At 55.7% G+C, this 22,857-nt stretch overlaps 1 protein-coding gene, 1 long non-coding RNA gene and 1 pseudogene across 7 annotated transcripts in view; 1 reads left to right on the forward strand and 2 right to left on the reverse strand.

Annotated features, from left to right (window-relative positions):
- Positions 1–1,793: 1,793 nt before the first annotated feature.
- Positions 1,794–22,857, reverse strand: part of RNF220 (ring finger protein 220) — a 234,461-nt gene continuing 213,397 nt past the window's right edge. For 4 of the 6 annotated variants that reach the window (XM_025420343.3, XM_025420346.3, XM_025420348.3 and 1 more), the window contains exons 6-15: positions 20,789–20,831; positions 17,500–17,621; positions 16,998–17,130; positions 8,936–9,032; positions 8,660–8,746; positions 8,447–8,502; positions 8,234–8,312; positions 3,744–3,852; positions 3,527–3,601; positions 1,794–2,817 (exon numbers count right to left, since the gene is read on the reverse strand). In XM_025420343.3, coding sequence (XP_025276128.1) covers positions 2,746–2,817; positions 3,527–3,601; positions 3,744–3,852; positions 8,234–8,312; positions 8,447–8,502; positions 8,660–8,746; positions 8,936–9,032; positions 16,998–17,130; positions 17,500–17,621; positions 20,789–20,831 — 873 coding nt within the window. In that variant the 3' untranslated portion in view covers positions 1,794–2,745. Of the gene's footprint in view, positions 2,818–3,526; positions 3,602–3,743; positions 3,853–8,233; positions 8,313–8,446; positions 8,503–8,659; positions 8,747–8,935; positions 9,033–16,997; positions 17,131–17,499; positions 17,622–20,788; positions 20,832–20,994; positions 21,243–22,857 lie in introns of those variants that run through there. The other 2 variants (XM_035698955.2, XM_025420349.3) reach the window with 2 other exon arrangements.
- LOC112642611 (uncharacterized) lies at positions 9,029–17,284 on the forward strand. The gene is made up of 2 exons (XR_004805048.2): positions 9,029–16,095; positions 16,706–17,284. It is a non-coding gene; the product is annotated as an uncharacterized LOC112642611 (long non-coding RNA).
- LOC112642677 (U6 spliceosomal RNA) lies at positions 18,141–18,261 on the reverse strand (annotated as a pseudogene).

Below are 22,857 nucleotides of genomic sequence, written 5' to 3' on the forward strand. Positions count from 1 at the left end.
TAGTTCACGTGGAGACGCTGCTCTCTCCTCCCTGCTGGAGAGTCTGAGGTAGGAGCCAGATGCGAAGCTGAGGATGCAGAGGAGGCAGGCCTGCCTGGCCCCCCACGCTTCGCCAGGAAGCCACTGGTCCAGGAAAGCTGCAGGGTGTTTCACAGGCAGGTAGGAAGCCCTCAGTGCCAGGAGGAGCCAGGGCGAGCTAAGTGAGTAGCCCCGAAGACCAGAACTGGGGCCAGGAGCCATTTGGCTAAAACAACGAACTCCCATCTCCTCAAGAGACCCGCTTGGATCATCTCCAGGCAGGAGGGGTGGCTTCCGGGGTTCTCCATCGTCGCTCGGGCTGTCAGTCCCTGCTGCACAATGCTGGCGCGTAGTAGGTAATCAAGGTCAGCTGACTGAGCTTACTGTGGCATTCGGGGACTTGGCTGGGCGGGGATGGGCTTTGGAAGTTTGGCAGTGAGGGAGCTGACCCTTAGGTTCTCCGGGCTGACGCACCCTTTACCTCCAGAGCCGACTCCGTGTGCATCTTGTCAGGCCTCTGGGCCCTCGGGGCGCTGCCACTGATCCCCAAGCTGTGTGGCTGCATTCCTAGCCATGGCCAACAGGTGGCAGTGCTGCCTGGGCCATGAGACCAGGCCTCAGGATCCCGTAGCAGGGTGGGCTTCACGACCTCGCTCAGGGTTAAGTCCCCTCTTAGAGAGCATATGCCCCCCACCCTGGGGGTGGGGAGAGTAACCAGCCATCGGGACCTATGGAGCCCACGGCAAGGCAAGGGGAGAGTCGAGCGAGACCTGAGGGGAGCCAGCCCACTGGGACTGGGCATTACCTACTTACCTTCCAAAACCTTAACCCCACGGGGCCGCTCTGCTGTGACAGGCCACGGACATTCCCTAGAATCTTAGGCCCCAGGATTGTTGTATTCAGGATATTTGGTGCCATCAGGCTGGGCCTGGGGCCATGCAGGGCCTTCGCTGGGCTCCAAGCAGGGTGACTTGTCACCTGGGTGCTGGAGGCTGGAGCTGCCAACTGGGCCCTGTTCTGTAGAATGTACCACAGGCACCCCAGATGTCGGGGTGTCTAAGGTGGGGGGTCCTGGGAAGATGGAGTTTGGGCCTGGGGTATGAGAATGTGTAAAGGACAGGACTCACCTGCAGCTTTGAGCACCCACCTGAGCACTCAGGATGCAGATGACTCACTGGCAGTAGGCAGCCTCAGGGATGACAGTTTGATAAGGTGCCATCTCCAGTGCTGGCTGCCCAGCTTCTGTTCCCGACGGGAGTCCAACTGGACAACTGGGGGTTCCTACCGTAGCCAGCTGAGGATCCAGGCAGTAGCTCTATTGGAGTGTTGGTTGGTCACTAGCAAGAAAGCCTTGGGGGCTGAGATGCTCATTTTGGTCCGTGGCTCATTTGAGGGGACTAGCAGGGTCTAGAGGCTTGGGGTTTGTGTCTTTGCCCAGCTCATAGCTGCTGCTGCTCTAGATTGGGGCATAGAGCTATGTACCCCCAAGCTCTGACCTCTTCTGTGATTAATGAGCTGACGATTCTGCATCGATAAGGAATTAACCTGGAGCCCCTACCCATCAATAGTCAGAGGAGTCCAGGTCCCCGGCCCCACCCCCACTCCTGACAGAGTGCTCCAGGGCCCCCCTGAACAGACCAACCCCACACTGCTTTGCACACCCACATTCTAGTCCTCTCCCCTACACTGCTGCCAGGAATTAACCCCTCACCTGCCCCCTGTCCACGCGGCCCCATCACAGACCCCTCCCTGCACACACACACAGAGGCAGCAGCTGTTTATATCGGTTTAATCCATGTCAAATGTAGTTTACAAAGGGAAAGGACAAGTACCTTTGTATAGAATATACAGACACAGCATCACACCGTGGGGCCCATGGGAGGGGCGGGGGAGACCACTTTCCCTGGGAACAGCAGTCCTAATCCCAGAAATGGTTCTTGGCAGAAGGCTGGGCAGCCAGGAGCACACTCTTCCAGGCCCCATCTCAGCCCCTGCTTCAGCTCGGTTCCCGTTTCCTGTGTCTCCCCACTCCCCCAACTCCTTATAAAGAGCCCCAGGAGCTAAGACTAAGGAGAGGATCGTGTCCCTTGGGGCATGTGCCCCATGTCTGGGGGAAGAAATATACACCACTGAACACCGAGCACATGGGAGAGGGAGAGGGATACCATGGGGGAGAGGCAGGCACCCTGAGAGGTGGATGGGCCGAGCCCCCAGCCAGCCCTGAAGGGGACACTGCTTCCAGGTGTTCTTAAAAAAAGAAGAAAATCATACAACCAAAGGGGAGGGGATGGAGGGCAAGGAGTTGTCCCATTTATACACAACATTGTAAACATACACAGTCTATATTACATGTGCTTCAGTCTGGTGTTTGCATGTCTGTCTGTCCGTCTGTCAGTCTGGGGGCTGGATCTCAGGAGCCTCGCCCCACTACTCCCCCTCACCTCCACCTCCCTGCCCTACCCTGGGAACAGGACCTGGAACAGGTATGGTCCCCAGGCTTAGTGGCAGCTAGCAGGCAGGGCCTGGGCCTCAGCCTCTGCTCTGGCTCCAGAGTCCTGTGTGTGTGTGTGTGTTGTGTGTGCGTGCGTGCACGCACATGTGTGGGCATGTGTGCGCGCATGTATGTACATGGGGAACCTGTGTGCAAGTATGTACAAGGGGGAGGGTCAGGTCACAGAGGCGGGCAGGCGGGGCTGCTTGAGGCAAGGCCTGCCAGGGGTGGCTAGCTCACAAGTAGATTCTCCGCAGGTCTCCGGGCGCTGTGATGGTGTTGCACTGAGGGCAGAGCTTCTTGGCGCCCTGCAGGGAGAACAGGGGGGCTCCGGTTAGACACGCTGCCGCATGTTTGCTCGGGAGAGCACCGGGCCTGCAGCCACGTCTCCCCGCACCAGTTGTGCGCTGGCACCTTGGTCCTGCCGGCCCAGGCCGGGGATGCACGGGCGGCCTCTGCAAGCAGGCAGGCACGCTCCTGTGCTGGGGGGACGCCAGGATCAAACCCGCCTGGCCAGCCCCGCAGCGGGAGCCCCGGTAATGAGAACAAGGCTGGGTCCAGCTGTGGCTGCGGCGGCCCTAACGAGATTACATGCGGCCTTTGATCAGGACACAGAGCCCACGTCCGGGCCTTTTATTGCTGTCTCCGGGCGACATTTTAATGGCTGCTCCGGAGCGAAGAACGGGCAGGAGCAGAAGGAGCTTAGTAATGGCAGGGGGAGGGGCCGAGGCCCCGGTCCTGCTTACCCACACTCAGCCTCCTCCTGACCCGGGATCTCACCACTAGTGTGAGAGTGGGCTTTGGGGGTGGGCAGGCAGTGAACCCACGGAGGGAGGGAATTTAATAAACCTGGTGGGGGAGCAAAGAGTGGGGGGACCTGGGGGGGTGACTATCCTGGCTTCCCGCCGCTGTGTTCGAGGCTCGTGCTCCCCTGGCTGTGTGCATCTCCCTCCCCTTAAGCAGGTTCAAGCATCACCGGAAACAGCCACCCACTCCCCGACCCCCATGCCACCTCACCAGGGTCCGCAGCCAGCACTCCTCGCAGTGCACATGCCAACACTGGATGGACGTGAGGGGCATCGAGTAGGAGTCCTAGGGAGGAGGGGGCAGAGAAGGAGTCACCCTGAGGCTGGCCCGCCCTCTAAAGCGCTCTGATCACAGTGCAGAGGCCCTGTCCACCCCCCAGAGGGCACTGAAGCCTGACCAGAGGCCTCCCAGGTTCCCTTTCTCTCACCATACAGATGAGGCATTTGTAACGGTCCCCACGGGATAGCTGCCGTTCAAGCTCCCTGACCCGAGCCTTCAGGGCCTCAAACGTGGTCACAGCTGAATCTTCGGTGATTCTGTAAAGAGGACGGCATGGTTGGGCAGGCAGCAGCCTGGCATCTCTAATCTGAACCTCCAGCCCACACCTCCCTTGAATTCTAGAAGCACACACATATATAAATGTCTCTCAAATGTCCCTGCCCCCTGCTTGCCCAAATCCCCTATCTGTAAATTCCACCTTCTAGAACTGAACTCCTAGTTCCTCCGCCTCCAAACCAGATACCTGGGAGCCATTCTCCAACTGTCCCCTCGACCCCTCCAATCTGTCCCCTCGTTCTCAGTCTTTCTGTAGTCTCTCCACTGCCACCACTGGTCCAGGCTCTCATGATCTCTCCCCCGATTCCACCGCTGACCTGAATGGCCCTTCTGCCTCCAGATCCCTCATTCTATTCTCTTAGCACCTAGAATTTGGCAAATCTGACCACTTCTACTTCCAACATCCCAGTTGCCCTCAGAATAAGGCTCTACCAAACCCCTCACAAGCTGACCAGGAACTCCTTGGTCTAGCCATCCACCACGTGCTGCTCCATCCACCAAAGAAGAAGCTGCCCACACACAGCACCGTTATTCACTCCCTTGGCCTCTCCGGCACCTTCTGCTTGCTCGGGACCACCCCACCTCCTAACTCACCAGAAGCCTCTCCTGACCCTTCTGCCAGCACCACCGCTGGTGGCTGCTGCCCTGTGCTCTCCAGCACCCTGCGCCGGACCACACAGAGGCACAGCTGCAAACGTCCTGGTCTCCTGTGCAAGACGTAGTTTCCCAAGGGCAAACTGCTCACACTACCAATACGGTCTATGGACATGAGCCCCACGGCGGGCACATGAGTACGAGTAAATGTTTGTTGACTGAAATGCCACGTAATTAAGAGATGTGGGGACTGCACAAGTCTCACAGAATCCAGGTCCTGGGCCATAGGCCTCAAGGGCTCCTTACTGTTTCTTCCTGGGCACATCGGATGCCCTGAAGAGTCCTCACCTGCTGGTTCAAGCCCTGCCCATGAAAGTCCTTGTAACTTCCAGAAGGCTCTGTGGGCCGCGGTACTGAACAGTGAAGAGCCAGGACTATCTCAAGGAGTGGAGGGATCCCTCCCATCCCTTCTAAAACAAGTGAACAGAACCGAGAGGAGCTCCCAGATGGGGAAGAGTAAGAATGCTGCCTGAAGGAACAGAAAAGATGCTACCAGAGATGGGCCTTAGGGGATAATAATGATAATAATACAAATAAAAGAACCAAAATTTATTAAGCGCTTACTAAATGCCAGAAATTGTACTGAGAGGGATTAAAAATTATTTTATTTATACCTCACAAAAACCCCATGAGGAGATTGTAATATTCCCATTTTATATACGAGGAAACTAAAGCAGCAGAGGAACATTAAGTAGCTTGCCTCTGGCTCAGAGTGAGGGAGGTGGGATGCAAACCCCGCAGACCCATGCTGTGATCAACCAAAAACTACGTGACTACCATTACCGCACTGGCAACGCCCAGGAGGAGCTGGGTCTCTAGGCCCAGGCACCACTCGCCCGTGGGCAAGCACAGCGTGCTCCAGTGGGAAAGGAGACAGTATCCGGGCAGACTTCGGGGGCCACACTCAGTGACAACCAGAAGTTGCTGGGCGCCCTGGAGGAGGCTGTGACAGGGAGGAGCCGAGGTTTAAAGGGGAAGTAAGAGCGGACTGAGGGAGAATCGTAAGCGTGGTGCTGTGCGGGCAGCGATGGCCCGTCCTGCCAGCCTGGAGCAGACAACTGGCTTAAAAAAAACCTGAAATCTTACAGGTGGTCTTTCCCTGTTGGGCCTAAGCAGTACTGGGGGGCATGGGGAGGATGGTAGGTAACATTCCATGGACAACAACAAACTCTGATCTCTGACTTTTCTCTCTTATGCACTAGCAGCAACAAAGAATGTGACTTCTTGATGGCTGTCCCTGTATCAGGGATGCCCTCCATCTATTACTCCACGGGTTCCGGACCCTCTCTGCCCTGCCTCTCTCCAGGGGAGCTGCGAAGGGTCTGCACTGGCTGATTTCTCTGGGAGGGTCCATTTGACTTTCCAATCTGGAGGCCTTCACCACCCTCTCGAACCTTACAAACACTGGCACAGCTGACGCTTCCCCTGGCACTCTGCCCAACGCCATGTGTGCCATCCTCATCTGGACTGCTGGTAAATTCCTGACAAGGGGACAAGGTAGCTGTGCTCCCTTGCTCTCCAAGAACCAGGCTGGACATCTGCCTCGTCTTTTGCAGTTATTTATTTATTTATTTTTTTAAAGGTTTTATTTATGAGAGATCCAGAGAGAAAGAGGCAGACACACAGAGGGAGAAGCAGGCTCCACACAGGGAGCCTGACGCGGGACTCGATCCTGGGTCTCCAGGATCATGCCCTGGGCTGAAGGAAAGTGCTAAACTGCTGAGCCACCCAGGCTGCCCTTACACAGTTATTTTTATTATTATTTTTTAAATTTTTAAAACATTCTGTTTTTTTTATTCACGAGACACACACAGAAGACAGAGGGAGAAGCAGGCTGCCAGGACCCCGGGATCACAACCTGAGCTGAAGGAAGATGCTCAGCCTTGAGCCACCCAGGTGCCCCTTATGCAGTAATTTAAAAAATTGAGAAACTAAGGCCTGGAACTAGGGGCACAGGCCGACCCCAGAACAGAGCAGAGCACTCTCAAACCCTGTATCAGACGAGTTAGAGCTAGAAAAGCAAAAAGGATGGGGCCAGGAGAGAATGAAGCCATCCCCTGCTTCATCTTCAAAAGCTCCACAGGCCACATCCAACTGCAGAGCCCACCTTATCGTGGATTTGCTCAGCATACACCTGGCCTGTAATCTCTGCTCTGGTGCGACACCCAATTCTCTAGTTCCTGACCCAGGCTGCTTGTGAGTTGTTATTCCAGAGACCATCCAGGGCAGGGGGTGGAAAATTTCCTGGAAGAAGCCATGGCATCCCGCCTTCCTGCTTCCCCTGGGTTGTGAAAAAGATCTAGGGTAGGAACACACGTTCTGTACCAGGAAGAGAGAAGTCCTAGGGACTGGAGAGTCCTAATCTTGGCAGATCCAGACCCAGTGGAGATCTCTGCATATACCTGGGCTAGTCTACGACTCATCCCAGAGAACCTCACCTACTGGTGCCTGTGCTCACACAGGTGGGACAGAAGTTGCAACTTCCCCCAGCCTTGGGTAGGTAGTACCTTCATGGATGGCCACTGGCTCTGGCCCCCACCTCCCCCTCGGGCGCCATCCCTGATTAATGATCTTGTCTTTCTGATTTATGAGCAGCCCCTCCAGACGAGGGTGGGCGCCCCTTGCGGCCCCGCCCGCCCCGCTCAGCTGGAGTAGGAGAGAATTATTAAATAAACATCCATACGTCATTCCTCCCCCCCCCAAGCTGGTTGCGCCGAACCCGTGCGGCCCGCTCCAGCACTGACACGGAGCAGCTGCGGTGATTCATGGGCAGCCGGGCCCCGAGCCGCGGCCCATACATCATGCCAGCAGCACTCGCGGCCCCAGCCGAGATAAACTGATCAACCACAACGGGCTGGAATGAATTTATGACAACACAAAATGGAGGGAAACAAATGGGAGGTGACCCTGGGCCACCGACCCGGCCTTGCACCGGCCTGCAATCCACTCTCCTGGCAGGAGGCAAGATGGAACACTGGCCCTGGAATGAAGAGGCTGCCTTTTAACCCCAGGCAACCTAGCCTCCAGCAGAGAGAGAGGGGTGGGGTGAGGGGAGGTAAGCAGTGGCCAACAGCAGCAACTCCAGGCAGCCAGAACTGGACAATGCCACTCTTAGGGCCAGAGCTGGCCTTGCTTGGGCTCCCGGAAAGGCAGTAAGACGCTCGGCTGATTCCAAGTCCTTGTGTCGCCTGGGGATCCAGGCCAGGGGCTGCCCAGCCCCATGTAAAGTGCTAACGGATCAGATCCCCTTTCCCCTGCCACTGAACCCAGGCCAAAAATTCCTACCAGAAGTGATGAGACCCAATGCTCCTGCCTAAAACCCACTGCGAGCGCCACCCGGGACAAGAAAAATGAAACCAATTTAGCTCCCGATTAAGAAACAGAAACTAGAGATGAATCAAGTGCGCCGGCTGGGCTGGGCAGCCATACATCACATTCCCGGGCGGAGGCCGCCGCAGCGGGCAGGCAGGCAGGCCGACTGCTCCTCCCTCCGCCAGGACTCCCAGGGCAGTGGCCCAGCGATCAATTCACAGAGTCACGCTTAGCACCAGCTGGGCCCCACTGCCGGTCGTGTGCCCAGGGCTGCAGGACTAAGCTGTGCTCTGGAGAGCCAGGAGCCCTGGCAGCAGACCTTTCTGCTAGCAAAGAGCACCCCCCACCCCCTGCACTGCCCTCCCAGGCGCCCCTCTCTCCTGGCCAGACACTCACTTCTCGATGTCACTATTCTTGCAGGTCTTCTGCATGGCCTCCTGCTTGCTGCTCTCACCATTGCTGGTAGATGGCATCTCTGCTGGGACAGAGGGGCAACTCATACTCTGGCCAGACGGGGCAGCACAGGTGAGGGATTGGGCTTGAGTCAGTCACCACCACCCAAAGGATGTCCCTTCTCCCCCATTACTCCTAAGGTGGGTCAGGACTTACCGTCACTGGCCCATTTAGAGAACTCAGGCGTGATGCGTGTGCTGGGAGGGCCGCCACTAGGGAGAGGAGGAGAAAACAGAGTGAGCCCTAAAGGGGCTCCTAAAGGGGAGCCCTAAAGGGGAGCCCTGGGGTGGGTACGGGGTTGACCCTTGCCTTCAGGACTTCCCATCCCTCTATCCCACCCCACCCACCCAAGCCTATGCCCACACTTGCTTTAGGACTGCGCCCCGAAGTGCCTCTCTTTCCTTGGCTTCACCAGGCTCCTCGCCTGTGCAGGGGATGACATCAGCCTCCGTGTATCTGGCATGGTGGTCAAGGACAACAGATCCTAGTTTGCAATAGGCCATGAAGGTTAAAGCTTTTACACTGACCCCAAGCGGGGGTGGACGGTATGAGCAAGTACCAGAGGTAGAGGTGCTGGCTACTTTTTAAATTCCCTTTGGCCTGTCCCACCAGCCCCCCCCTTGTCCCACAATGCCCCAAGGATACTGCGGCTTCCCGTACTCCAGAGTGTCATCCCCATCCACATCCAGGTCAGCATCGCTGTCCGGATTCTCCTTGCCGCTGCACATGACGAAGCCAGAGCCTGTGGGAAGCAGGATGTGAGCAGGGCCAGGGGCCAACAAGATGACGCCAAGGGTGCCCCTTCTTTGTTTCTAGGTAGGGCTCAGGTTTGGGGCCAGGCGAGGCCCAGATAGAAATTTGGGCCTGGAACACAGAGAGCCAATTACTCAGGTGCTCTTGGCTCTGATGTTTCAATCCCTTTCACTCTGTGTATCTCTTCCTCTTCCTCCTATGCCACTTCTCGCTGCTCCCAGTGGCCTCTACTCATAAACTAGCCCATTCATATACTACGTCAGGTCCTCAGGAGACACTCAAGCTGGCCCTGCTGTCCACCTGTCTTCCAGGTCTAGGACGAGCAGAAAGAGGACAAGAAATTCAGGTCTACGAAGAAGCCACTCGCACCGAGGACCTGGGCATCCCCTGTGGCCCATGGTCCACCGTGACAGTCCATCAGAGGGAAGAGCAAACTGGCTAGGGCCAGTCAGAGCCACACTGCAAGACCCCCAGCCAACGTCCTGATTTTGGCCGCCAGGTCCTTGCCAGCAAAAACACCAGGCAGCTGTTCAAATATTTGGTGTCTGAAGCGCCTGACATTAATTATTCATCTCCACCTCACTCAGCCCAGATTCCTGGACAAGTGCAGTTATAAAGGGATTAGGAAGGGACAGACGAGGGAGGATAGGCACGCACACCTGCTTCTCAGAGCAATCCACAAAGGCAACCGGGCTGCATGGAGGCAGGGCCATGGGCCAGGAAGCTGCTGACCCTACCAAGGTGCATCTGGCCCAGCCTCAGGCAAACCCCTGGCCAACAGGGACGGGTGAGCTGCCAAAGCCACCTCAGGGCTCCTTACCTGCCCTGTGCTCCCATCACCTTTCCTGAGAGCCAGGGTCAGGGGCCACAAAGGTGCTTCTCCCTCCCTGCCCCTGCCTCCTCCTCCCAGTGGTCTCACACCACATCCCCTGGCAGGCACAGCAGCCCCGCCAGGACACAGAGAGATGAGAACAATGGAATCTGTGGCAGGTAGAATCAGCAAGGAAACCCTCAGAGGCGAGGAAGCTCCAGAACTTGTTCTTGTCGTTCTTTCCATTCTCACCAGGACAACAGTCTTACAGGGGGCCCTCAAGCCTCTCATCTGTTCCTCCATCCTGCTTGCCACATGTTCTGACCCTTCTGTTCCTGGCTCCAAAACCAGCTATGGCTCCCACCAGGTGTATAATCTCAGCCAGATCTATCAACATGTGGATGCACCTACTTCTCCACCTTTGCTCATTTCCCTCCATGAGCACTATGCCTACAGACAACGTACTGCACCTCACACGAGCCCGTATGTCCTGCTCTTGAGACCTTTGCTCATGCTCTTCACTCCATGTGGAATGTTCTCCATCTTTCAAGCCCACTTTCTTCCTGACCTTCCTTCCGCCACCTACGCTTCCAGTCTCTGGTCTCACGGAAGTTCCGTCCATCCCAAAGGCAAGTAGCACGAAGGAAGGAGAGGCGCTAGGCACTGCCTTGGCTCCACCCCTCCCTGACAATCCTCATTTCCCCTCCACACTGAGGCACCAACAAACTGACACACTGAGGCAGCAGGCAGGTCAGCAGCAGGGCCATTAAGCTGAGAAAACACCAAGTTACAGCTCTGTCTCCTGTTCACGGCCAGGTGTCCTGACAAGCAATTCCCTCCTTGTGGGTGAGTGGCACCTCTATAAACCCTCTGACAGTTTGGGAGACAAACTCCGCCATCAATCAGAATGTAGCTATCAGGTTCACTTACAGCCTGTGCCCCCGAACCCTGCCAACGCCCCCTCCCCCAAGTACACACAGCTCAGCAGTCAGCCTCACATCCTCTCCTCAGCCTGGCCCTGCCCAGCCCTGTCTGGTGAGTGTGCAAAAAAGAAAGCAAAGAACTGGTGGCGAAGCTGAGAGCAGGGTCCCACAAGGCTGCCAGGAAGAGTCCCAGTTTCTCAACACAGAGAGCAGCCCTGTGGCCTGAAGTCCTCTCCTCTGCCAGGCCCTGACCAGGACTCCTGCTCCAGTGGACAGGAGCTTTCCCCAAGCCTGTGCCCTTGCCTTTGTACATCCTGTTAATTCTTCTGCCTCCTGGTCTACAAAACAAACCCGGCTGGCTTGTTCACAAGTCTGACCCAGCTCAGCCATGCCTCCTGCTATGAACTCACAGTGCCTATGCGCATAGCTGCTCCAGAAATACCTCCTGAATGAACTCACCCCAGCAACATTCTTTCAACTTTTACTGAACTCATCATCCTCTGCCTGGTTTGGCATCTGAGACCCAAGAGTTTCAAGACCTGATCTGTACCCTCCAGTGCTGAGGGCAGAGATGTCCCCAGGTATTTCTACATAGCTGTCCTCTTCCTTGGTGTCCACCCAGACTCCCGGGCAACTCCAATCATATTTATTTGTATCGCCATGGTCCCTCACCAGATTCAAAACCCAGGTCTGATACACTGCTGTGGTCTCAGCATCATCCAGCAGAGCTGGCCAGGCCCACAGCAGTGATGGCTGGCCCCAACCTGGTAGGGCCCGAGAGCCCTGTGTCAGAAAGGAGGCTGAGGCCTGAAGCAGGTGACTTCCTGCTCCTCTGACCAGCTAGGTAGGACGGGGAGCATGACACATGCTGTGACCCTGACCCCATCCCCCAGTGCAGACAGGTGTAGGGAACCTCTCCCTGCCCCCACAGGTGTTCAGAACAGGCTGCTACTGCCAATTTCCCTCTTATGCTGCCCTAGCCTGCTCCAATCTCCTTCCCAGCACATTAAACTTTATTTTCTTAATGAAATGTCACTTGCTGACTTCTGGCAGAATCATAATAAAAAGAAACTGCCATAAAGCCGTTTTATGCAGACAGCGCCCCCACCAGCTTGCCCTCCCCCCCTGCTTTGAGAGGAAGGCTCCATAGCTGTTTTATGTTCTCAGCTGCTGGAACATCCCAAGCCAGTACTCAGAGGCAAGATGGCACACAGAGCTCCTTTCCAAGCCTCTGGCTCCTGTTCCATGTAGCTCTGGGGATAACAAGCAAGCTGCCACTCCTGCTGCTGCTATCCAGGGAAGCAACTCAGCTCCCAGGACCTCCAAGATGACCTGGAGTACCCTCCAGTCTACAGGGCAGGCCCCTTGCTGGGGCTCAACCCCACCTCAAGTGGCACAACACGATGGGCTGCTGTCTACAGTCAAGCTAAGCCTGACTGTCAACGACGCTCAGCAGAGTGGGTTCTGGGAGGGCAGGCAGTGTGAAAAACCACTTCCCTCCAAATGAAGACTTAGCAACAGAAGAGATTTAAATGCAGAAATGATAAGCAAGTCTAAATTTTATAAAAATGACCCCTCTCCCATAAACTCAATTCTTCCTGGGTCATCAAGGAGAAAAGGGGGAAAAAAAAAATCAGTGTTAATTTAATCAATTGATTAGGTGATCGATTGAGAAACTGGAGATGCCCGTTTACTGGGGACACTAACGTCCTGGAACCCGAAACCACAAAATAAAGGAGCCATCAATTTCCTCACCTGCTGCTCTTAACAAAACCTGAGCCCAGGGAGAAAGGAAAGTCTTGGGGCCCTCCAGAGGCCATGCTCTTGAGGGGAGGGGCGGGGGGAGAGACTGGGGCAGCAGCTTCCGGAGAGTTTTACACTGGAATTAGTTACAGATGCAGTTACGGTGTCTTGTGTAAACGCCATCGATTGGGGAGCTGACAGTCTGGGGAGCTGCGATGCGGGACAATCAATCGGCCTGCAGTGTCACCTGCCACCTCGCTGAACAGTTGACAATGCAATTATCCAGTGTGGAGGCAGGGAGTTGGCGTGTGTCAAACGCACTTAGCCACTTTCCGGGCCTCCTCAATAACGCGTTTCACTGCCTCACGTCAGGAGAGACGCAGAGAGACAGACGCCGTTTAAAACCATTGATACTTGCTCCTTCTGCCTGCACTCCCTCTGTCCCAGCTTAACAATTGTGTTCCAAAAGGCGATTAAATCCCCGTCAGTTGCCACAGGGGACAGAAGGTGCCCTGCTCCCTGCCACCTCTCCTCACCCCTCCCACCAGGCAGCAGTTAGAACTAAAGGCAGTAGGGAGCTAGAAGGCAGAAGCCCTAGCCATCCCCACTCCAAGACGGCCACCGGTGCTCCAGCACCTGTCACTGACCAGACCAAGCAGCGGGGCTGCACTGGGGGGTGCTTGTAGCCGTGGGGGCTCCCATCTTTTGGGGACTAATGTGCTAAAGGGGGCAGCGGCTAGGGGAGAGCCTAGCTCTCTGTGCCCTGGGACTCCCAGTACCTCTCACCTCCTGACCCAGAATCGGGTGGTTTTAGCAAGCCACAGCTGGTCAAAACATCCGGGAGACCTGCCAGGTCTTTTAGCTGTCCTGCCTGTCCTCTCTGTGAGATCTCATCCCTGGCTACTTGGAACCCGCCTAAAGCTGAGACGGGAACTTGAGAAAGATGCAGTCGCAGGGCAGACGCCTGCACAGCTGATTCTCTAGTGGCCTCATTCTCCCTCCCCTCCACCTGTTTGATTCAAACGTGCTCAGGCACAGAGTCTAGCAGTGTGCCTCCTGTCAGGGCTCACAGATGCAGCTGCGGCACCTTCTAGTTCCTGTGTGGCCTCCCGGGAAATTTTTCCATGTCACCACACTCTTGTGCCTGCCCCATCCCTGTTACCTTTTCTGAAACCAACCATTCCTGTGTCCTCTCTCCAGCCTGTCCATTCCAGACACGACGGGCTCCAGGCTCCTTAAATCCAGCAGGGTGAACTTTCACTAGCAACCAATACAGGGCAAGGATGAAAGCTCAACATAAGTCTCTTCTAGGACCCAGGGGCCAGAGACAGGCAAAGAGGAAAGGTGTGGCTCATTCATCACATACTTCCTTTGCCTACAGATGGGAGAGTTTTGTCCCAAAGGGCTGTGTAATTAGGTTTCCCTGAGGCCTGCTGCTCTAGCCTAGAGGCCCCTTGCTCTGCCCATGCTGGCATGATGTCCCAGAAGAGGATCTTTTTCTTCTACCTGCTAAGCTCTCTCAGGGAGATGTTGGGGAAGCACCAGGCCCTGTGCCACCCTTTATGCAATTCTAATGCTCAGTGGAGGAAATGGCAGGAGCCACTGAGCATCCCTTGGGTTCTGAGAGGACGTCAGCAGCTCGGGCACAGTCCATGACTTCTGAGAACTGGGAAGGCCACCGTATTTCCCAATGTTTTAGGTCTTCCAACCTACTGTCTTGAAATCTTTATTTCCTTTAGCCTCTTAAAGATCTAATCCTAGCTAGACCTATCTTGGTGCTTACTTACCTGTTCTGTCTGGTATTTCATTTTGTTCTAGATTCCAACTCCAAGCAATCCAGGGCCTGAGCTAGCTGGGCTTTGCCTTCGATAGCCACAGGTCCATCTCCAAGGCCTGTTCCCCTCAGCCAAGTGTCTCCACCAAAACTCTTGCTCACTCCCTGGCTCCAAAGCAGATCACATTCAAGGTAACAGATCTGCTCCATCAGACCAGTTCCCAGTGGGCTTGGTGGGAAGCTTTGCTGAGGATGATGAAGGGGCTCTGGTCTGGGAGGAGGGATAGGGGATGATCGGATACAGGAACTTATCTGCAATTCTTCAATTCTTTCATATCTAACAAGGACAGCAATCTCTGTTCTGTCAGCACGCACAGTGCCGCTTAAATGGGCCTCACCACTTGCCCGCTCATCCTGCCTCTGCTCCCTCTCTCTGAAGTCGGCTGGGCAGCTTCTTCAGCCGGCGTTATCACTCCCTCTAACCGGTCTTGGCAGGCAATCTAATTCCTCCTGAAAAGGTCACCGCCATTTTAACTGCCTTTCAATCACATTAAGCACGCGCTGCCCGGCTTGCGGCCCGGCCCGCCCGGCGGGCGATCAATGCGCAGCACTGACACCAGCCCGCCTGGCGGGGCCACACCCAACCCCCCAAGAGTTGAGGCCTACCGGTCCTGGCCAGGGAGGGTAGACTGACAGATGGCCAGCTTCTGCAGACAGGGTTTCAGGGGCAGAGGCAGGCAGGATCAACCAGGGTCTCCTTTGATGCCCCTCCCGCCCCCCCACCGAGGAGCCTCAGCCTCCTCTGCTCCACTGCGCCCCGCTCTCTGCCTCGTGGCCCCCGCTGATCTTGCTGTAAAACAGCCTTTCAAGTCTGCCTGTCTTTTGACTGCACTAAGCTGTTTAAGAGGCGGCAGCAGCTTCTATCAGGCAAGCTGGAGCCATTCTCTGCAGATAAAGGCACCTCCGGCCCTGCTCCCTCTTCAAGCCTCACTCTCATTCTCGCTCTCCAAATCGCTCAAAGAAAAGCCCCCCTTTGAACTACCCTCAGGAATTCTTGAAAGGAACAACCTCACACTGTAAACACTCAGGGAAAACTGACACCCGCCCAGGGCCTAAGAGCACAGCACACCCGCTCTGCAAGTGTGTCCCAGCGCAGGGGAAATACTCTGTCAAACCAGCAGGCCCCATGTATGCAGCTTTACCCCCTGGAAGCCTTGTCTGGTGCCCAGAAGCCATCAGGTCCAGTTCTGTGCCAGGAAACCTAAGAGGTTGCCACAGTCATGGAAGATGTGAGTATCTGCAGCTGCCAACAGAGTGAACCTAGGGCGGCATGCTGCAACAGACCCTGCATGGGCCACCACCAGACACCTGTGTGTGCGATTCCCAGGATCCTCGTTTTTTTTTGCTGCTCATCCTCCCAGGGCCTCACACACTCTAAAACTCTAGGACCAGAATGAAATGGCAAATGAACTTTCTCCAGCTCAGGCTCTGGCAATGGTTTGGGCTGATTTACTGTACTGATTTACACTCTGGATTGCCCCAAATGCTTGGGGGATGGAGAGAAACCCAGAGGCAGAAAGCCTCACCTGGACTCGGAGCCCTTCACGTGTCCAGTCTGCACTGCACCGGTGCTATGGAGACCGCTCCTCAGGACCAGCCCACACAGCATGGCCCCAACAAGGCAGAGACCCTCTGCCCAGCTGCTGTGAGATTCCCCGGGGACCAGACCCACCAGTACTCCCAAGGGTGTTGCCCAGGGAATTGGAGGCAGACGGGAAGCAGATTGGTTCACTTAATGATCGTAAGTTACAGTGCCAGCTGTGCTCGTGCACAGAAAGAGGAGAGCTAGAGGCCAGGCGGCAGACTCTTTCCCTTTCCTCCTGCCCAAAGCAGGGGAGTCTGACAAGAGGACATGACCCTAGGCATCCAACCGGTCGGTCTACTGTCCGACCTGGTGGGAGAATTCCACTGAGCTGAGCCCCTTGGTGGGAGAATTCCACTGAGCCATGTCCCCCTGTGGAGCTGGCAGGGCAATGGAGCTGGGCAAAGCCCTGCAGACCCCTATGCAGCACGGGAGAGAGCCCAAGGGAAGCAACGAGCAGCTGGGCCTAGGCCCTTCTTGCTGCAGGGCAGAGGGCGCCCAGGGAGAAGGGATGGGATCAGAGCTAAAATTAGATTCACCAATGAAGCTCATGGGAGGTCAGATTTTGCCATAACTCACTCTCTCCTCTGCAACTGATTTCCCTGACATGGGGCTGAGGAGGAGGAGGAGGAAAATCCAATGTGTTTGCCTGGAAGCCCTCAGGGCCCCCAGTGCTGGAGGTGTACAGCAGGTTGCTGGATTCTCATTTATCAGCCTTAAGAGGGATGGAGTGATAAATGCATAACCGTCCCTTTAATATTTTATGCAGGTACTAACGCGGCTTGGCTGTCACCTTCAATGCATCACCCGAGGCTGAGAGCCCCCCTCGTCACTCCTAGCTTGCAGCCTCACAATTCCATTTCCCCACCCAAATACATCCATTTTAATATGCACATCACAGGCAGGCAGCACGGTCACAAAGGAGCCCCGCCAGCAGCGGTTCCCACGTGGTGGAACGGATGACCAGCCACCGGCCCTGGCCTCTCAGCTCCCAACAGATGGATCCCCAGTGGAGGCCTGGCCACCAGAGTGCCACTGCTTTATGTGTCAGCTGCTTGTACCTCGGAAACCACCTTCCAGGAGAGTGGTGGCCCGTATCCGCTTCTGCCCGCACCACTCATATTCCTCAAAGCGGTTGCTGTTCTCGTGCTCGATGTCCACGGCATCATCCTCAGCCACGCAGGAGCCTTCCCTCTGTGAAGAGCAGAGTAGGATCATGCGGGTCCCAGGCCACACTACCTGCTCCCCAGAGTGTACGAGGAAGGCACAGGCCTGGCCCCCAGTTTGGTGTGCCAGATGGGCTCCTGGCTCCAGTGCTCCTTTCAAGTAAACAAATCTAGAAGTCAAAGATCTGGGCCTCTTCCCAATAATTTTCCACTGGAGCCCCAGGGGAGGGGAAGAAGAGTAAAAGCAAAGGAAGAGGGTGAAGAACAAAGAGGAAGAAGCTGCTGAGCCCACATGGAGACCCCAACATAGCCCATAAACCTGGGGGCAGCCAGCAGCTAGTGTCAGGGGAAGGGAGGGAGGGAGGGGAGAAGAGGTAGGTAGTGATAGCCCCTCTACCTTAGAAAGGCAATGCTCCACATGCCTACTCATCTCCTGCTCCGATCCTGCCAGGGGGCGGTTGCACAGGGGACATACCTGCCCTTCATCTTGCTTCCTCCGTTTCATTTTCCCAATCCGAGCTGCATGGAGAAACCGAAAACAAAGCACAGAACAGGCAGACGGTCACTGTAGCTCCCAGGGTCCCAGTGGAACTGACACATCCTGACCTCTTGGCAGCCATTAGCCCTTTTGTTCAGTGCCTGATCTGGCCCTCATTATGCAGCACCTTCTGCTCCTTTGGGGACTGGGCCTTGCCAAGGGCACCTGGGAAGGAGATTGGTGCTAGGGCAGCAAAGTGTCCACTTTTTGGCCACAGCTGGCTCAACTTCAACCCATACCTCCCTACCAGCAGTGCTCAGTAGGTCCAATGAGCAAAGACACTCCAAGTTGCTAGGTATCAGCCCAGAAGACCATGGGCTCCCATAGAGAACATCTCTTGGCTAGAACCCAAGGTCCCCCGGGGGGCCAATCTGGCCTGCTGTTCACTCCTCACCTAAAATCCCTTTGTTCTTGGGCCAAGGGCCTTGAGGCACAGCCCTTAGTATCCTACCTAGAATTCCTCAGGAAGATTTTCTCTCATGTCCACTGATCCCTTGTTAATTTTTATGGAACGCTTTATGAATTTGCATATCATCCTTGTGCAGGGGCCACGCTAATTTCTGTATCTTTTTTTTTTTTGTATCATTCCAATTTTAGTGTATGTGCTGCCGAAGTAAGCACTCCACTGGTCCCATTTTACAGAAGAGAAGACTGAGACCAGTCATAAAGGTATAGAGGATCTGAATCAGAGAGCCCAAGCTACTTGAGAAGACAGCCTTAATTGTGCCTACCCAAACCTGTTCCATCATTTCTAATCAGTGCAGGGGGCTGGCAGGCCCCTGAGGCAGACGGCTGCCTGCCATGCTGTCCCGCAGGGGGCTCAATTCCAAAGTGCACACTGTAAGCCCACAGCACTGCTAATTAATGCTGAGAGATGCAATCATTTCTAATTAGCTCACTAATCCCTCTCCGCAGCCCTCCTGTCACTGAAGCAGGAAGGGGTCAAAACAAGGGACTGCCACCTTCCTCATGCACTATCAAGAGCAGAGCTAGGCACTCTGAGATCAGACTGATGGGGGGGGTGTGTGTGTGGGGGAACCAGCCAGGGAGAAAAAGGTTCCCCCCTGTAGGGCCAGGAAAAACTTTCTCAAGGACACTGACCCTGGTGGAAAGCTCATGAATTCTGTTTAGGGAGGGGAACACAGGTGAAAGCTGATGTTACAATTTAGAGCTTCAGCTGTGTATCAGACTCAGCATTAAATACCTTACAAGGGTAGCTTGTTTAATTCTATGTTCAACCTGAAAGCAAGGTTGCATTAACCATTTTAACAGAAGAAACTCAAGGCTGAGAGAACAAGACACTTGTTCGAGTAGCTAAAAAGTGGCAAAGGCAGGATAAGAAATCAGGCCTCCCTCCACAGGTTAAAATGGTCTCCTGTCCTAAGAGGTCTCCCCAGTTCCCCCCACTGACTTGAGAGTAGCAACAAAGACTGATCCCTGAGTGTGCTAGGGCAGTAAGAATGTGCACGTGGGGACCTACCTCTTTCCTGTTGAGTCTGAGAGGCAGGGAGCTACTCCAACTCCAGAATAGTAGCTCTAGAAAGACCCAAATCAATAGGAAAGCCATCACCCCACCAGAGGTGGCATGGAGTTTGAGAAGTCTTGGTCTGTAGCCTGACCCTTATCTTCAATTTCCTGTGTTCTCACTACAGGAGAGGGGACTATGTTCTAGTGATCTCTTTGGGTTTGTAGACAAAGATCTAGATCCCTCCACCTTGACCATCCTAACCCTTGGAATTTCAGGCTTGAGCCACTATGGCACCCTGCAGCCTGTGCTGGGATGGGGAAGGGATGCTAAACATCAGAAAGGCAAGGGACCTTGACAGTTCTCGAAGACCATGTGGAGCAGTGTGCCAATTCAAAGGGCCTATGATAGACGCTGGTGACTGAATAAAGAAATCAATCTTACAGAACTGCCAAGGAGAGCGTGATACTGGACGCTGTTCTTGCCCAAGCCACTCAGAACAGGAGGTCCCTTATAACGCCAGGAAGGCACCCTCATGGGTTGGACACCACCTGAATAGTCTCAGATATGCAAGGTCGGTTTGGTTTAACTTGCCATTCATTTTGGAAGTCCTGAACTAAGCTTACTAAAGGCACAGGTAGGGAAAGGTCTGTATTTGCTTAAGGAGGTAGCATGACATGGGTACAGAAGCACAGGCTGTCGAGGTAAACTTCAGTCTAAATCATGGTTCACTAATCCAGCTACGTGATTTTAAACAAATCACCTTCACCTTCTTCCAACCACAGTTTCCTTATCTACAAAATATGTTCCTACTTTCTTCTCAGCGGCCTCATAATGATAACGCTTAACATGGTGTCAGCCCATAACGAAAGCTTTCCTCTTCCCGGATCGGGGCTGGGCCAGGCAGCGGAAACCAAGTGGCAGGACCTGGGGATGGTGACTGTCCATAGCCTCGCTCACTTACCAGCTGGCCCAGAGACCCTCAGCCCCTTGCAGCCGGCACCCAGATGTACCACACCCTACTCAGCACAAAAAACTAGGATCATCCAATTGTGTTCAGCAAATAGTAATGCTCTAGAGGTTTGAATCCAAAAGGGGGGGGGGGGGGCACCAGGTAGTGCATACACGACGTCCTTTCAGAGAAGGCCTCTAAGAGCTGTCGGGCCCACGCTGATCACCTTTGTGAAATGTGGGCCGACTGATAACTCAAAGAGCCCTGGGACGAGTTAGTTCCTGTTGCCGTGGGAACTCCAGATCTCACTGCATTGTCAAGTCTCAGCAGAGAGGCTGTATTCACGCTACTGGGCACTGATTAAAAACTGGAAGAAAAACATTTCCAGCGCCCTGCCGGCTTGTACAGTGAGGTCCCAGCAGTCTGCAAATTCAAAGCTGGGCTCCCGAGTGGAATTGTGTAGCCTGTTCCTCATTCTCTGGTACTTATTGCCCGCCAGGGTTCTTGAAGGCCTTTAGAGAGGCGTGGGCAAGAGCTGGAACCATAACCTCCATTAGACAGACGGGGAAACTGAGGGCGGCCGCCGCGGTTAGCACGTTCTCATGCGCGGTGACTGCGACCGAGCCAAAGGGCCCCAATGTCGAGGAGCCCCAGGCGAGCCTGGAGCCGCTCGCAGCGAGGGAGGGAGGAGGCCGGGGGTGGGGCGGTGGGAGGGGCCGGGCAAGACTCACCATTCAGTCGGGTCTGCCGGTTGGCTCGCACTCGCAGGAAGGTCTGGGAGAAGATCCCGAGCAGAAGCGAAAAAAAAGAAAAAAAAAAAAAGAAAAAAGAAAAAAAAAAAATAGCGTCAGGCGCGGCCTGGAGCCCTGGCCCCCGCCCCAGCACTAGACCCCGGGCCCCGCCTGCCCCGCCCCAAACAGCCCGTAAACAAACCTACTTCCTCCCTCCCGCCGGCCCCCCTGCTCCGCCGGCCGCTCCGGGCCCTCGGCATAGCCGCCGGGGGATGCTCTAACGGGACCCCGTGGCCGCCGCACGGTGCCGCCCCAACCCCGGTCTCTGGCGCTCTGGGCCCTGCGGCCGCCCGGCCGGCGAGGGCGGCGATGCGGGCGGATTCCCCCCGGCTGCCCGGCGGCGGCGGCACTTCAGCTCCCACCGGCGGCGGCGGCCATGTTGGCCCTGATCACGTGACCCGCTGCCGTCGCGCGCCGGGGTGAAAGTTCACGGGGGGGTGGGGGCACGGCGGCCGGACCGGGACTAGGAAACAGCTGCTCGTACTCCGGTAGCAACCGGCTGGGGCCGCCCTGGGGCCCCTCCCACCGTCCGCCAAGCCTACCGGCCCGAGGTTCAGCTGCCGCCGGGTCTTCCCAGCCACCCCCGCGCCCCCTGCCCGCGCGGGGCGTCTTCCGGCCCAGAGCCTCGCGTCGGACCCCGGCCGGGACCCCGCCTCCGCGCGGCCTGCGCTCTGCTGGGGGGTGGGGGGGGCGCCTGGGTCCCGGGTGGCTCCGGGCGATCCCACCGAGTGTCCTGACCCCGGGCTCTCTGCGGGTGCGGGGGGACTGTTAGAGGCCGTGGGACAGCCTCTGGAGGGTTCACCTGCACCGCGCGCCTAGGCCCCCCCAGCCGCGTCCCGCCAGGGGGCTCCGCGTCCCTCCAGGGGGCTCGGTTCCGGGGGAGGGGGGGGAGGCACCCGGGGGGGGGGCACCCGCCGGCCCCACCCTCCTTCAATCCGGCCGCAGATGTGGGACAGCCCAGCTTGAAAGGTCTCCTCAAAGTTCTCTCCACCTCTGTGCAGCTCCGACTCCTCGTTCCAGGCCTAAGCAAAATTCTTTCCCTCCCCCGTTAGAGTACTTCCATCGCTCTCTTCGTTGTAGCTCCTACACATTTTTATGGGGCGCTGACCGCTCCAGGGGTGGGGCCACGTGTGGGTCAGCCGGGTGACCCCAGGGCCCCCCACAAGGCTTGCGAAGCGTGCAGCCTCAGTGGCTGCAGCTGTCTTGAATGTTATTGCTCTAGTTCGTAGTCCCTGAGCTCTCAGAATTTGTCTCTCATCTGGCTTTCTGGCCTTCGGTTTCTCTCCCTGCGACCCATCCCTCAGGCTGCACACAATGTGATCTTTGTATTGTGCAAGATTGACCCCGTCTCCTTCCCCGCAACGTGGTTAAATCCTTCAGTGATTCTCCACCTAGAATATCTGCAGCCTGGCACACGGGCCTTATGTGACCTGCTTTTTTCCCTCAGACTCTCCTTCTTCTACCAGTTTTGCTCTGTTCCTTTGCCATCTTGACACTCAGCTTTGCTGAGTGTCTGGGCTCTGGACTTAATTATCCTCCATGCCTCCATCTTCCCTGCTTGGTAAATGGTTGTTCATCCCTTCAGGACTCCGGGAAGGCTTCGCTTTTCCCCAAAGGTTGAAAACTCCCCCGAGTTTTCCCCATCCCTTGGCTTCCCTCTGGTCTTGAGTATTGTGATTGTTTGCATGTGTGTCCCTTCTACTGGGGGTAGGGTCATCTCTATCTAGTCACCCAGCACAGGGTCTAGCCTTGCAAGAGATACCAGTGGGAAGGGGAGAAGGGTGTTTATGTGGGAAGCCTTTGAGCCTGGTGCAGAGCTGGAAAACAATCTAGGATTCAGGGCCAGACAGATTCCAGTTCAAATTCTGACTCTGTTACTCCTAATTTACATGTTCCCAAAAAAGCCACATCCCCTCTCTAGGCCTGTTTCCTTAGCAGTGAATTGGGGGCAGTGAATCCTAGCATGCACAGTTGCTATGAAGGTAAAATGAGGTCATGGTTAAGGGGGT

This window comes from Canis lupus, chromosome 15 (assembly GCF_003254725.2).
Source record: "Canis lupus dingo isolate Sandy chromosome 15, ASM325472v2, whole genome shotgun sequence".
Taxonomy (NCBI): Eukaryota; Metazoa; Chordata; class Mammalia; order Carnivora; family Canidae; genus Canis; species Canis lupus.